We start from the raw sequence: 12,874 nt of genomic DNA on the forward strand, positions 1-12,874 counted from the left end.
AAGGTTTTTATTTTTAATTGGTCAAAGATGTTAGCAAAAAAATGGAAAGTTGCTAAGAGTTTGTTACCAGCAGTGCTCAGGATCTGTTGGAGAGTGGTAGACAGCCGGGAAAAGGAAGCTGGCCAGAACACAAGGCTGCATCCAGATGTCACAGGCCAACTTGGCCTGCTGTCTGGTCCTCCTCTCAGCCTGAATCACTCACAGATGGCCAGGTGGGCCTTAGTCCTGAGCTTGCTTTTTAAAAATCACCTGGAGGACTTCCCTGGTGGCGCAGTGGTTAAGAATCTGCCTGCCAATGCAGGGGACATGGGTTTGAGCCCTGGTCCGGGAGGATCCCACAAGCCGCAGAGCAACTGGGCCCGTGTGCCACAACTGCTGAGCCCACATGCCACAACTACTGGAGCCCGTGCTCCGCAGCAGAAGAGGCTACCACAACGAGAGGTCCGCGCACCGCAACGAGGAGTGGCCCCCGCTCAGTGCAACTAGAGAGAGCCCGCGCACAGCAACAAAGACCCAACGCAGCCAAAAATAAATGAATGAATTTATATTAAAAAAAATCGCCTGGAAACCGACTGCAGTGAAATTACATGCTTTCAGTCTGAGACCAGCCAAGTCTTGGCTTTTCTCTGTAGTCCCAGGGTCCAGCCCTGTAACAGGTTCTAAGGCATCAACAACATGAAAGTTCTGGGGAGCTTGGACGCTGTATTATGGCAGCAAAGGGGCCACTTCTGAAGCAGGTTCTCTAAACTAGTGTCCAGAGTATCCGGAAAGCAGCACCACTCGCCCCGGGAGGGTGGCTCTCAGTAACCTAGGCCCTGGCTCACTGCCCTGTACCCAGACTGGCCAGGTCTCACTCCAGAGTGCCAGATGTCCCCCAAATCTGAACAGCACACAACACCTACCTTGGGACAGGCATGTGAGCCATGATGTAACTCGGGCAACAGAGTCAACAGGATGATTTATTTTCAGAGCAGAGAAGAAGAGAGTTTTAAAGGTTTGCATGTTTGTTTATAATTACAAGTTTACATTGCTCCAACAGAGCAGCCGCATTGCTATGTTCTAATTCTTAGCCATTAATTCCTACAAAAATAAACCTAAGCTTTTACAGTAACTTAAATCGATACAGAACTAAAACCGTTACGCCTACTTAAAGGGATTTAGTTACCAAGGTGCTTATGCTCACCACGATGCCCTGTCAGAGGGACGCATGCTTCTACTGAAGGTCTGATCCCTTTATTCATGCAACAAATTTATATTTCCCACCCTCCCTCCACCCACCAGTAAAACAAAAACACAGAACTATTTACAATTGAGAGGAAATATGCTCTTGGTCAACCGACCTTGCAAAAAAAAAAAAAAAAAAAGACTGGCTCATTTCCAAGTGGATGAGACACGGAACAGTGTCCGGCCGGAGCCCACCGCTGACTGGCCTGGGCCAGGGACTGGCAGGGAGAGGGCAGGAGGGAGAGGGACGCCGCAGAGGAGCCTGTCCTGGGCGCTCACCCCCAGCCTGGATTCCTATGGAAGCCACACTCCAGGTGACAGCTCCCAGCTCCCTCCCGTTCAGGGCCCCATCCTAAGCCTCCAGCACCCCTGACCCCTGACCCCGCCAGCCCTCTACCTTGACATCGCAGCTCGGGATGTCAGGGTCGTCTGGTTTGCTTCTACAACATGATCCGTGGGACACCCCACTTTCCATGCCCTAGGCCCCCCCATGCCCCCATGCTGGCCACGCCTGGCTCCTAGGCCCCACCTGTGGCAGTGGATGCCAGGCCAGCAGCACCAGCGGCCAGTTGGATTACAGAGATGTGCTTGGCTGCTGCATTTGCCAAATGGGATTTGGTTCCACGTTAAAAATCAAAGCTGTCCAAAAAAGGTCACAAAGTGAGAATCACGCTTTCGCTCTAGAAACCTTTCTGCAAAATACCAAAACCTTAGAATCAGGCTGTGCACAACTAAAAAGGAAAAATAGGCCAAGATACCTCAAAGAGGTTTCCCATATACACGTCCCCCCCAAAAAGTGGTTCTAACTCAGACAGTGTCCAAGTTCAGTTCAGTCCAAAACATAAGCAGTAGCATGGGAATTTTCCAAACTCAGTAAACAAAGTGACCCACGTCTCCCGCAGTAAGTGCAGCGTTTTCCAACATCCTCGTAGACACAGTCTGGCATCTGTGCCGCTTCAGCAAGAGCCTGCGAGGAGGAGACACAACACCTGTGAGCACATCCAGGCAGCTCCCAGCCCGAGCCCAGCACCGTGAATGAAGACCGGGGGCTGCTCAGCCTCCCTCCCGCCCCGAGTCAGGCTGGGGCTTCCCAGACCTTCCCCCGTCACAACCCGAGTCATCATTTTTGTTCACACGGGGGGTGGGGGGTGGGGGGTGGGGGGCGGGGGCAGCTCCAGGTCCCAGCCGAAGCCCACTCACGCCCAGCCCCTAAGGGGCACGCACGTCACCCTCGACCTAGTTAAAAATGCAGACTCAAGGTCAGTGCAAGGCCAGGCTGGAGCTGAGGCCTGGCTTGTAACCATCTCTCCTCCCTGACTACACCGGAGTGGGGAGCACCCAGCCCTCCTGCACCTGGACCCTCACTTTGACAGCCCCGGGGCCTGGGTCCCACCGTCCCCAAGAGCCCCCGGGGGATTCACTCAGAGGGTCGGGGCCTCAGTTTGGCCTCGATACCGACGCTCACTGGCTTCTAAGCTCCTCCTGAAGAGGCTTCTCCTACCTGGGCAGCCCCGTCCGGATGCCCTCCCACTTAATGACCCCAGAGCTCCCCTCACTCACCTTCAGCTGCCTCCTTACACCCTGCCGGTCCCAGCTCTGTGGGACGTCGGGTTACGACGGGTTGCACCGTTGCCCCTGCCCCCTCGAAATCCACCCCGGAAACTACGGCCACGGAGAAACCTTCCCGACACCCCGAAGGTCTCGGTGTTGAGCTTCCTCTCTTCAGCCCACGTCGTCCGCCTGGAACTGAACCAAGACAAGGAACATGAGACCGACTACAGCGGGCACCTCCTCACAGCCTTCTGAGCCAGGCCCCAGCCTCACACAGCCGGGGGGAGGGAGAAAGCACAGACGGACGGATGGTGACCCGTCACTGGAGCCACTGGGAGGGCAATCCCATCAGGACCCTGGAGCCTGAGACTCAACATTGCAGGGGCTCCCAGCCCAACTTCCACCCAGGCCTGTCTCCCACTGGACGGGGCTCTTACACCCGCGTCATCGAAGGCCGGCACGCGACAGCAGCGTGCGACGAAGAAAGCCCTCCCTGCTTGCCAGGCCCAGGGCCCGTGCAGATCACGGACCCCTCCAGACGAGTCTCCAGAGATGAGGAGGGGACTGGGCTAAACGGAGCAGGGTCCCCAAGGCTATGACACGTACGCTTTGGGGGAGGTGCGGACGCTGCAACAACGCAGCCAACACTCGTTTCTGCACCTCCAGCAAGCACCCCCCCGTGTCCAACTGCGTGCCACGAGGCTGCTTATAGGCAGCTCACACGCAACACACCCAGCCCGGCCCCCCGCTCCGCTGCCCCCTCAGACCTCCTCACTCCAAGCAGCAGCAACCGCAGCCTTCAGCCAGCCAGGCTCTCCTCACAGCCCATCAGCAAACCTTCAGGGCACGTCAGAGGCCAAGCCTCTCTCCCCTCCTCCAGCACTGCCCACGACCCCAGAGCCTCCGACGTGACCACTCAGCTTCCATGCCTGCCCCACCTCCGCCCACTCTCCACAAAGCAGCAGTGAAACCTCAGACAGCACTGCTCTCCCCAAGCCAGCTGTCACCGTGACCTACAAAGCCCGGCAGGGACCATCCCATCTTCATCGCTCCTCCCTGACCGCCCCCAGGCTCCGCTCCAGCCACACAGCAGCTGCACGTGCCTGCCTTGCACCCCGTCCTGCGTTCACCCTCCCACTGGCCGATCCACTCCCCTCACACCCAACACACGCCCCAACCTCTCCCGCCTCACCGCTAGGTGTTATCTCGTGCGCCTGTTTTTTGTTATCTTTCCCCTGCCAAAACGTAAGAGGGGTGTGGGGGGGGCGGGAATAGGGACCTCCCGGCTTGCTTTCTGCTGTTCACCCAGTGCCCGCAATGTGTCTGCTACTCCATTTGCAAACGAATGGATCTGAGTTTCCACACCATGCCCGTTCTGTAGACTTCGTTTACTGTCTAGCTGGTTCTCGGGCAACATCTGAGCACCAGCTGTTGGCTGCTAAAAACAAAGCACGTGACAGAGTCCCCGGCCTCAAGCAATCAGGTGGGTGAAAGAATACTGTGGACACCTCTGCCAGCTGCCTCAGGTAGCAAGGGCCTCAGGCCACCAAGGTCAGACCAAGAAGCAGGCCCAGGCGAGGTGGTATAGGACGGGAACATCGACGCGGTGGGGAGGGAGGTCCAGCCCAACCTTGATGAGAAAGGGGCAGCTGAGCAGAGCGGGGCCGGGACCTGGGTCAGATCCCTCAGGTGCCTGTGACTGCCAGGGCTTCCCACACCACCACCTACCGCTGGCACCACCGGGCCTGACGTACCTATTGCGGTAAAAACGTGAGCCTGAGAGATCTGCCTTGAACCTAAGATCTGGGTTTGGTCTCCAAGAGGGCGTGCCCCAGTCTCAGCGTTTGGGGGCGGAGTGTCTTCCCGCAGCTCCCCAGGCCCTGCCCAGCCCCCCAGCCCCCTGACCTGGTCTTGAGTTCAGAGGAAATGTTGTCAAAGAAGGACTTGGACTTGTCGTAGTAGCAGTTGGGCCCCAGGTGGTCCTCCTCAGCAGGGGCCTCGTCACTCTGGGCCACCACCGCCAGGTCCTTCTCCTCCCCTTTCTCAGCTTTGTCGTCTACACAGAGCAGCAGAGCTCTGAGATGCCAAGGAGCGAACACAGCACCTCCCACCAGGACAGGTCCTCGCTGGGCCACTCAGGGACCGTCCTCGGGCCTCAGGGAAGCGGCCGGGAGCGCCCCGCACTAAGCGGAGAGCTCTTCCGGCTGCTCGCCGCTTGCCTCGTCCCCCCCCTGGGCCCTGCAATCCGCTCCTCATCCCCCGAGCACGGGCCTCCCCCCAGACTCCTCTCCCTTCTGGGAACTCCTCAGACTGTGTGGTTTCCCCGCTGACCACCATCCCAGCTGCCCCCGCCCCTGCCCGGCTCTCCTCGACCTGTGCTGTGGACACTCCTGGGGTGGGGCAGATTTTCAAACCTTTAAAATTCAGTTTCTTCTTAAATTCTTTGTCCAGCTCCTCTCGGTTGAACTGGGCATTTGCACTCTCAAAATCAAAGTCGCCTTCAAACTTGATTGTGTTTTCCTTGACGTTAGTTGGACGGCTTTGCCCTCTGGAGCGATTCCTTGTTCGTCTGTTCCCTGTGAGAAGAAGGAAAGGACGGCCCTGGCTGGTAAGCCGCTAACTCCGCATGACTCGGCGTGAGACAGCGCCCTGAAGCTGCCGCTGAGCCCAGCGCCCTGAGACCGTCACCCACGGAGCAGCAGGCAGGAGCGGTAAGCAGAGTGCGACTGGGTGGCTCTTGGCTCCCCAGAACTCAAGTGGCAACAGCCGTTACCTGATCGCCTCCTCTGAGGTCTTCTGTTCTCGTCATTCACCTGCCCTTGAGTCTGCCCAGCTGCCGGCTGAGCTACATCTAAGGCGCAAAAAGGAAGAGTAAGGCAAAGCGCCCGCAAAAGCAGAGCCCGGGGACTGCGCCAGAGCCGGCCCTGCAAAAGCCCACAGGGCGGGGGGTGGGGGTGTCTAATTAAAGGATAAAAAAAGAACCCCAGGAAGCGCTGTGCCACTGAGAACATGAACAAACCCCAGGGGAGTGAGTATTTAAGTACCGCTGGCAGCCTTGCTGCTTGGCGGGGCTGGGCGCCCGTTGAGCTGCATCCCCGCGGTGCCCTTGCCGGGTAACAGCTTTTTGGTGTTCAGGTTATCAAGAGAACCAGTCTGGACAGCCTGCTCCACCATGGGGCTCTTGCTGACTGAGACAGCCGGAAAGCCAGTTCCTGAGTTGAGGAGGAGGAGAGGTTAATAATGGAGACAAGGAGAAGGCCACACACCACCACCACCACCCCCGCCTCGTCCAGCTGGCTGTGCGGCAGGAGGAAGGCAACCGCCTGGAGAGGTTCCACCGAACCCAGGCAAAGCCCCCACCCCACACCATCCCCTCTGCGTCTAGCCCAGGCAGCAAAAAAGCCAGCAGGCTCCCCCAGTTAGGGCATCCGGAGGAGGGAAAAACACCCCAGCACAATAAGCACCTCTCAAGCGGCTTAGAAAAAGCTTCCCCCAAACCACACAAGCTCTAACCCCAAGGGGGCTCGACAGTCCCGAGATGCCGGTGAATTCACAGTCTGAGAATGTGTTTCGCTCTGGGCCATGCTGGACAAGAACCATCCCAGTCTGGCATCTTCCACAAAACGCAGTGCTCAGCCTTTGAAGTTAAAATTCTAGAACACTGTTGTTTTGCTTAAGAAACAATAAAACCAAAAAGGATGAAGTGATGAGAGCTGACTACAGAGAAATAACAGCCTGCATTCCTCTGGGTGAAGGCTCATCATAAGAAACGAAGGATTCCCCGGCTGCCCCTGGACACGGCGCTGCACTGGGTCTGTTCCCACCACACGGCATCATCACGCCTGAGCGCAGGAGTGCTCAGAACCTGCCTCGGTGGAGGTCCCCCTCACGAGAGGGGCCTCTGCCGCAGGAAGAGGACAGAGAAGGGTGTGCCGCACACGCCAGGTCGTCTCCTCCCTTCCCTCTCCCACGTTCCGGTGGGCGCTGTTTAAACAGGACAGCTGAGGACTGGGTGGACGTGCACAGACTTTTGAGACAGAAAAAAATGAGCCCTAGCCACGGAGTCACTATTATCGGAGGGGCAGCCCAACACAGTGAAGACTGGACAGCCTACCTTTGTTTTTAAACATGGAACAGAAACTATTGTCAGAAATTACTCTGAGAAATTCCTCACAACCGGATCAAAAGTACTCAAAGGGCAAGCCCTACATACTGATACTTTTTTTTTTTTTTTTCTCTTTTGGCCGTGCGGCATGTGGGATCTTAGTTCTCCCCGACCAGGGATTGAACCCGTGCCCCTTGCAGTGGAAGCATGGATTCTTAACCACTGGACCACCAGGGAAGCCCCCCCTACTGGCACTTTTAAGCGTCCTCTGCGATGGGCATTCATTGACCTAGACCACTCTCTGCAGCCTAGCGCCTCACTCAGCACAGCCCTCCCTGAGCGAGACCGCTGCTTCCTGCTCACGCTGTAACTGGATGGGGCAAGAATCTTGGACTCGTTTGCTTTTCATAAAAAAAGATCAGTCAAACTATCTTGCTCTAAGAGCAGTTTTATGTAAATGATCCTAAGGACGATGAACTGTCTTGTGCAATTTTTAAGTGGGGAGAAAACTTCACTACCGCTGTAACTCAGATCCACTGGCATCCGTGCAGGAAAGCAACACATGCAAAGGAACAGACTGACAGCAGTTGTGTGCCATAACGAAAGCCCCAGGTACCATGCTGGACAGAGTCTCTGCAAAGGTGAGGGCGGCGCACACGGCGCTCTCACCTCAGACCTCTGGTGAAAGGAGAAGGCCCAGAAAGGGCAAAGAAACCGCCCACAGGTGCGGCACCCAGCAGACAGGTGGGACAAACCAGTGTTACCAAGCCGGTCATCAGGCCCACTGCTCACCCGGTCCACAACTCAGGCTAGCCACCCAATTTTAACGGTGCTTCATTATACAAAGACACCCGAGGCCCCCGATGCTGAATGCCCTGGATGGGTGAGGAATGTGCCACACGGATCCTGGAGCAGCATGCCTGTTACTTGGGGGATTGCCCTGCAGTCTTACCCAGCCACCTGCACTGCATTTAGGACCAGCAGAAACCCCGGGAAGTGGCCTTCTGTGCAGAGGGACGTTTCCCATACGTGGCAATCACAGTACAGGTCAAAACAGACCCTGGACCCAGGAGAGCGAACAAAGTGCAACTGCTGGCTCTTTCTAACACCCTCTTTAAAGCCTGAGAGTTAAGCCAGGATTACGTGCAGAAACACACAGACGCAGTTTAACCGATCCACGGGCTTGGCAAATTATCTGCTACAGCTACTGTCATTCTGGTCTACCGGTTTACCCCATCGCTCTTAGGATGGCTCGCAAGACAGCATGCAGTTCTGCAAAACTGCTGTTACCCTTGGAAGTGAGCTGATGTGACTCTGAGGACATGTCAAGCTCTGAAACGGGCTGTGGAGATGGAGAAGAGCTAGGGCTGGAAGCCGCGGCCGAGGCTGGAGGGCTTCCCAACTTCTCTAAAGGAAGACAAAGGAGAGAAGAGCAAAAAAAAAAAAAAAAAGGCGCACAAATAAGTAACGAGAAACTCGTCTTGTGTAGAGCAGGCTTGGAAAGAGCCCAGCCATCTCACGGGACACACTGCTCACACAAGCCTAATCTAGAACTGGGGAGCCAAGCTGAGAAGGGCTCCTGAACCCCAGGAGCAGCAATCAAGACAAGTTCTTCTATTAGAAGCACGTGACTCATGTGAGTGAAGGGAGTGACGCCTGCGACTCTGCGGTTTGAACGCGCCGCAACCTATGGCCAGGGGGACCCGCACTCCATGCGTGTAGAAGCGAACCTTACTCGGCCTTAGGGGAAACTTCATTTTTGAGCAAAGCACTGACACGAGAATGGTAAAAGGATAGGATAGGTGGGCGTTGCATATAACTTTTATATTTATAGGCTGACAAATGTGCAAATGATTAGAACTCATCTGTCATTACACACATCGGTTATATCTTCTTTGAAGCAGACTCATCACAACTTCCACCCAGACACAGGCTGACGCTTTAAATGAATTCTGAGTCGATACATCTGTTCCAAAACTCACCCTGCTGCTGCTTCCACTCAACTGCGGAGTTACTAAGCGTTCTAACTAGTTGAAGGGCCACCGAAGAAGGTGCTCAGCGTGCACTGCCAGCTGAACGTGACACGAACACAGCGTCCCCACCACCAGGGTCTGGCCCCGCTCCTGGATGTCACGGCACAAGCACTTTACCAGGTAGAAAAAGGGTTACTCACCTAAACCCAAGGAAGCGGCATACTGCTGGCTGAGCAGGGAGCTGGTGGCCAGCTGGCTGTAGGGCGGCATCCCTCGGAAAGGGCTGTAAGGCACGTGTGGCTGGAAGGAGGAGGCCGAGCCCGAGCCCAGGGAAGACTGAGCAATGAGACACACAGGTGAGAGCAGCTCAAGGCCCTCCTGTCACCCTGCCTGGAGAGCACCGTGCAGATCGGGAAAGGCAGCCCGATTCGTCAGCCTGCTCCGGGAGGCTGAGGCGGCACTGGGGGGCGCATGAGCCCCCAGGGTGGCCTAAGGGGCTCAGAGCTGCCTTTTCCACGTTCACCCCCAGCTCCACCTGCCAGGTAATTCTAACACGACCTTCTCCTAACTCCATGAACCCCTCTAGTGGCCCCACTGCCGGTAGTCAGGGAGTCCAGGCTCTGCCAGGGACGAGGATGGCGTCCTCACCTGGGCCCTGGCCCCAACACGCTGGGGCATGGCTGTGTAGCCATGGAACTACCTCCATGCGGCGTCCTCTCTCCAGCTCCCCGTGCTACCGGGAGGCCCCTTCGTCCCTCAAGGCCTGCCTCGAGCACTTCCCTCTTCTGGAGTTCCCAAGGCCGCTCACCTCAAACCTTTCAGAAGTCCGGCCCGGGGCTTCTCCACGTGCCCACACAGCCCAGCGTGCAAGCCCCACCCCGCAGGGAGCACATTCTGTCCCGGCGCCTCCTGCAGCGTGAGCCCCGCAGGAGTCGGTGAAAGTCGAGGTTTACAAGCCAAGAAGATATTAGCCTGGACTCCCTAGTAATCCTGGGCAGAACACGCCATAACACAGCAGGCAGGCGCACGGCGTGCCACCTGCAACTTCAGCATCTCACAACGCTGAATTTATCGTCGGGACAGTGCCGGGAGAGCGAGCCCTGCGGTCCCAAGTCCCTACTAGCACCTCTCTCACTCACGGCGTGCCACCGGGGCTTCAGGCTTACCCACCCGAGACAAAGGACAAACGCCAGGTGCCGGCAAGACTAAGAGCACCGCCCCCTGCACCGCCCAACACGCGGGGCCGGCCTCACTCTACAGATGAGGCCTCCCACAGAACGCCAATAGCTAAACAAAGTTAAACTGCTTTTCATGAAAAGGCTATTCCTCGAGTTGAGCGCTCTGGCCAGATGACACCCGGCTCCCTCTGGAAGCCAGCGCCTCTTAGAGACGGTGCCCACGGCAGAAACGGGGCAGCGCACTTACTTGCACAATAGCAGGGTCCTGAGGGAGCGCGTGCTGAGCTTTCGGAGGTTCGCACACGGTAATGTCTTTGATGTCACTTCCCCGGAAGATGATGTACTCGTAAACTTCCTCTCTAGGGGGGGCAGGCCTATCTGTGGGACGGTCTTCAGTACCAAAGGACCTCACTCAGGGGTTGAGAAAAAGAAGGGTTATGTTGTCATCCTCAGCCAAGTGCATTCAATCAGTCCTCCCGTAGGGGCCATCCACAGCATGCAGTTTCCAGTCTCAACTGCTCCACCCCTGATTATCAACGGACAATACCTGCAAGACTCCAGCTGGCAAAGCTCCAAAAAGTTCTAGGTCACAAGACGACCACGAACGATTCAGAGCTTGACAGTCTCCCTTCCAAACACGGAAGGCCAGCGCTCCCACAAAACGACGTCTGCTTTGCAAATCCCCCCCGCCCCCCCGCCCCGTTCACATCTGACTTCGCAGATTAAACAGCCCCAAAGCTGCTTTTTGATTGAAGCCTCGCAACACTCCACCCCTGGGGAGTCTGTTTTCTTCTGAGAAAAGCCAGCAGGTTGAGTGTCATCCCCACCCTTCTGCCCACGACCAGCCTGGGAGGAGCTGCTGGTAGAGAAACAATGGGAGAAAGCGGCCCAGAACGTGGACCCACACCACGAGCGTCTGTGTCTCCCGGAGGGGTTTCCTAGGGGATTAACCCCTACCGGCAGGGCTCAAGGAGCCCACCCAAGCAAGTGCCTCCTTCTCAGGTCTCTGAGGCAGGCCTGGGCTTGAAGCAGCCTCTATCTAATCCTAGCACAACTCCCGCTGAGGACCAGGGACTACGCTGGGCCTCAGTTTTTCCAAGGGGGGTCTCAGGCCAAATGTAGCCAAAAGCCAAGAGTACAAATGACCACAAAATCTTACAGTACCAAACTATGTCCTGGAGCAACACATCTATCGGAAAACTTAAATACTAGGCTTTCAAAGGAGCTACTCCCAGAGCTGGGAACTGACTGCGACCTGGATGGAGGGGGCTCCCTCTAACACAGGAGCACGTAGCTGCGCCTTGACCCTTAGAGGCCCAGCCCAGTGTCTCCAGCCTAACAAGACCAATCAAACAAACAGGGTTTCTGCAGACCTGGCTGCACTCAGCACTTCCAAGAGGCAGGGGAAGGACACTAGTCATCGTCCCTGGAGGACGAAGACAAAGAAACTTTGGGCCCACCTCCTGCCTCAACACGCTCAGAAAAGGCTCTGGACTCCGGCAGAGCCACAGTACAGCCATCTTTCTCTAGGTCTCCCAGGGACTTCAGTGTGGCTACCAGCGCCCGCACGGAGGGGTCTGTCACAAAAGGGCAAACCCACGGACTGAAACGTCTGAATTAAGAGTAGGAAGACGCTTTAAACGGGAGCATGGAGCCGCCAACCGATGCTCCTACCCCGACAGGAGAATCCATTAAAACGTGGTTATTTGTTCAGGCTCAAGGCCCCAGCTGCTTAATAGGTTCCAGAAGGGCTTGCAAGAGTCGCGTTTTCTCGCTCTCCAGACTTCTGGGGAGGCCCCGGGGAGACTCCGGGCCCCTAGCCCCACCCCTCCCCCACAGGGACTGGGTTCTCGGCGTCAGCCGCCCCCTCCGCCCTCGGGCAGCTGGGGAGGAAACAGCCTAGCAACGCCGACCCCCCACCTGCAGAGGTGGGCTACGCCGCAGAGGTGGGGGGTGCGGCACCGCGGGAACTGGACCCGCCCCCACCTCGGGCAGGGCGGGCCGGCCGCGCACAATTACGCTGCCGCCGGGGCGCGGGGAGCCCATTGTGCAAGCCGAGCCCCGGAGGACAGGGGCGGGAGCGGCGCGGAGGCCCAGGGCGCCCCTGGGGGCGCGGGCAGGATGTGGGGGGCGCGGGCAGGATGTGGGGGGCGCCCCGGGGGGCGAGGCGGGACTGCGGAGGGGCGCCCGGGGCGGGTAGGGCGGAGGCGGCGCGGGCCCGGCTGTTGGCGGGGGCGAGGAGGTTGGGGCGGCCGCGGGGCGCTACCTTTGGCGAGCGCCACCGTGGAGTTGTCCGTGTCGATGGTGTAGAGAATGCCCTCGTAGCGGATCTGCGCCTTGGAAATGAGGCTGATCTTGCTGCCCAAGTACGGGGTGCCCGAGGAGCCGCTCATGGCGGCGGCCGCCCGGCCGGGCCTGGCCCGCTCGCCTCCGCGCGGTCGCCTCGCCGCCCGCTCCTCCGCCTCTGCGCCGCCTCACCGCCGCTCGAGGGCCTGCGCGGGGACCAGAGAGCGAGCAACGCGCACGGCCGGGGGTCTCTAAGGGGACCGCGGGGGAGGAGGGGGTCGCAGCAGCAGCCACATCCGGGTCCTGCGCCGCCACGCCCCGCCCCCGCACGCTCACCACCCATTGGCTCGCCCCGCCGGCCTCCCTTTAAATATGGCCGCGCTGTCGGCCTGGGGGCGGGCCCGCGCTCCGCGCCTGCGTATCAAGCGCCGCCTGACCTAGCGGGCTTTCCCCTGCTCTCCGCCCCACTTCTCGGCTGGCTCCCGGCGGGCCCCGCGCGGGGTGGGAGCACGAGACCCGGCGGGCGGGCCTGGAGGAGGGGTGGGAATCGACCGGGG

The 12,874-nt window shown here is 58.1% G+C and overlaps 1 protein-coding gene across 4 annotated transcripts; it reads right to left on the reverse strand.

The window, feature by feature from the left end:
* Positions 1-941: 941 nt before the first annotated feature.
* LSM14B (LSM family member 14B) lies at positions 942-12,645 on the reverse strand. 4 transcript variants are annotated; one of them, XM_082644794.1, is made up of 10 exons: positions 12,298-12,644; positions 10,279-10,442; positions 9,054-9,189; positions 8,171-8,287; positions 5,820-5,987; positions 5,549-5,626; positions 5,190-5,351; positions 4,681-4,831; positions 2,785-2,970; positions 942-2,191 (listed from the first exon to the last, which is right to left on the reverse strand). In XM_082644794.1, exons 1-9 carry the CDS (start codon positions 12,422-12,424, stop codon positions 2,799-2,801), a joined length of 1,275 nt encoding a protein of 424 aa, XP_082500920.1. In that variant the 5' UTR covers positions 12,425-12,644; the 3' UTR covers positions 942-2,191; positions 2,785-2,798. The 4 variants fall into 4 exon arrangements, with proteins under 4 accessions (XP_082500920.1, XP_082500922.1, XP_082500921.1 ...); XM_082644796.1 differs by lacking the exon at positions 8,171-8,287; XM_082644795.1 differs by lacking the exon at positions 5,549-5,626.
* Positions 12,646-12,874: the final 229 nt, after the last annotated feature.

This window comes from Mesoplodon mirus (genome assembly GCF_964341445.2).
Source record: "Mesoplodon mirus genome assembly, chromosome: 15".
Lineage (NCBI taxonomy): Eukaryota > Metazoa > Chordata > Mammalia > Artiodactyla > Ziphiidae > Mesoplodon > Mesoplodon mirus.

Excerpts from the sequence above, each read along its gene's own strand:
- LSM14B (XM_082644794.1), bottom strand. The coding sequence starts at position 12,424 with ATGAGCGGCTCCTCGGGCACCCCGTACTTGGGCAGCAAGATCAGCCTC. Across the intron at positions 8,288-9,053 it reads TGCCGCTTCCTTGGGTTTAG|AGAAGTTGGGAAGCCCTCCA; the intron begins GTGAGTAACCCT and ends GTCTTCCTTTAG. Across the intron at positions 5,988-8,170 it reads ACATCAGCTCACTTCCAAGG|GAACTGGCTTTCCGGCTGTC; the intron begins GTAACAGCAGTT and ends TCCTCAACTCAG.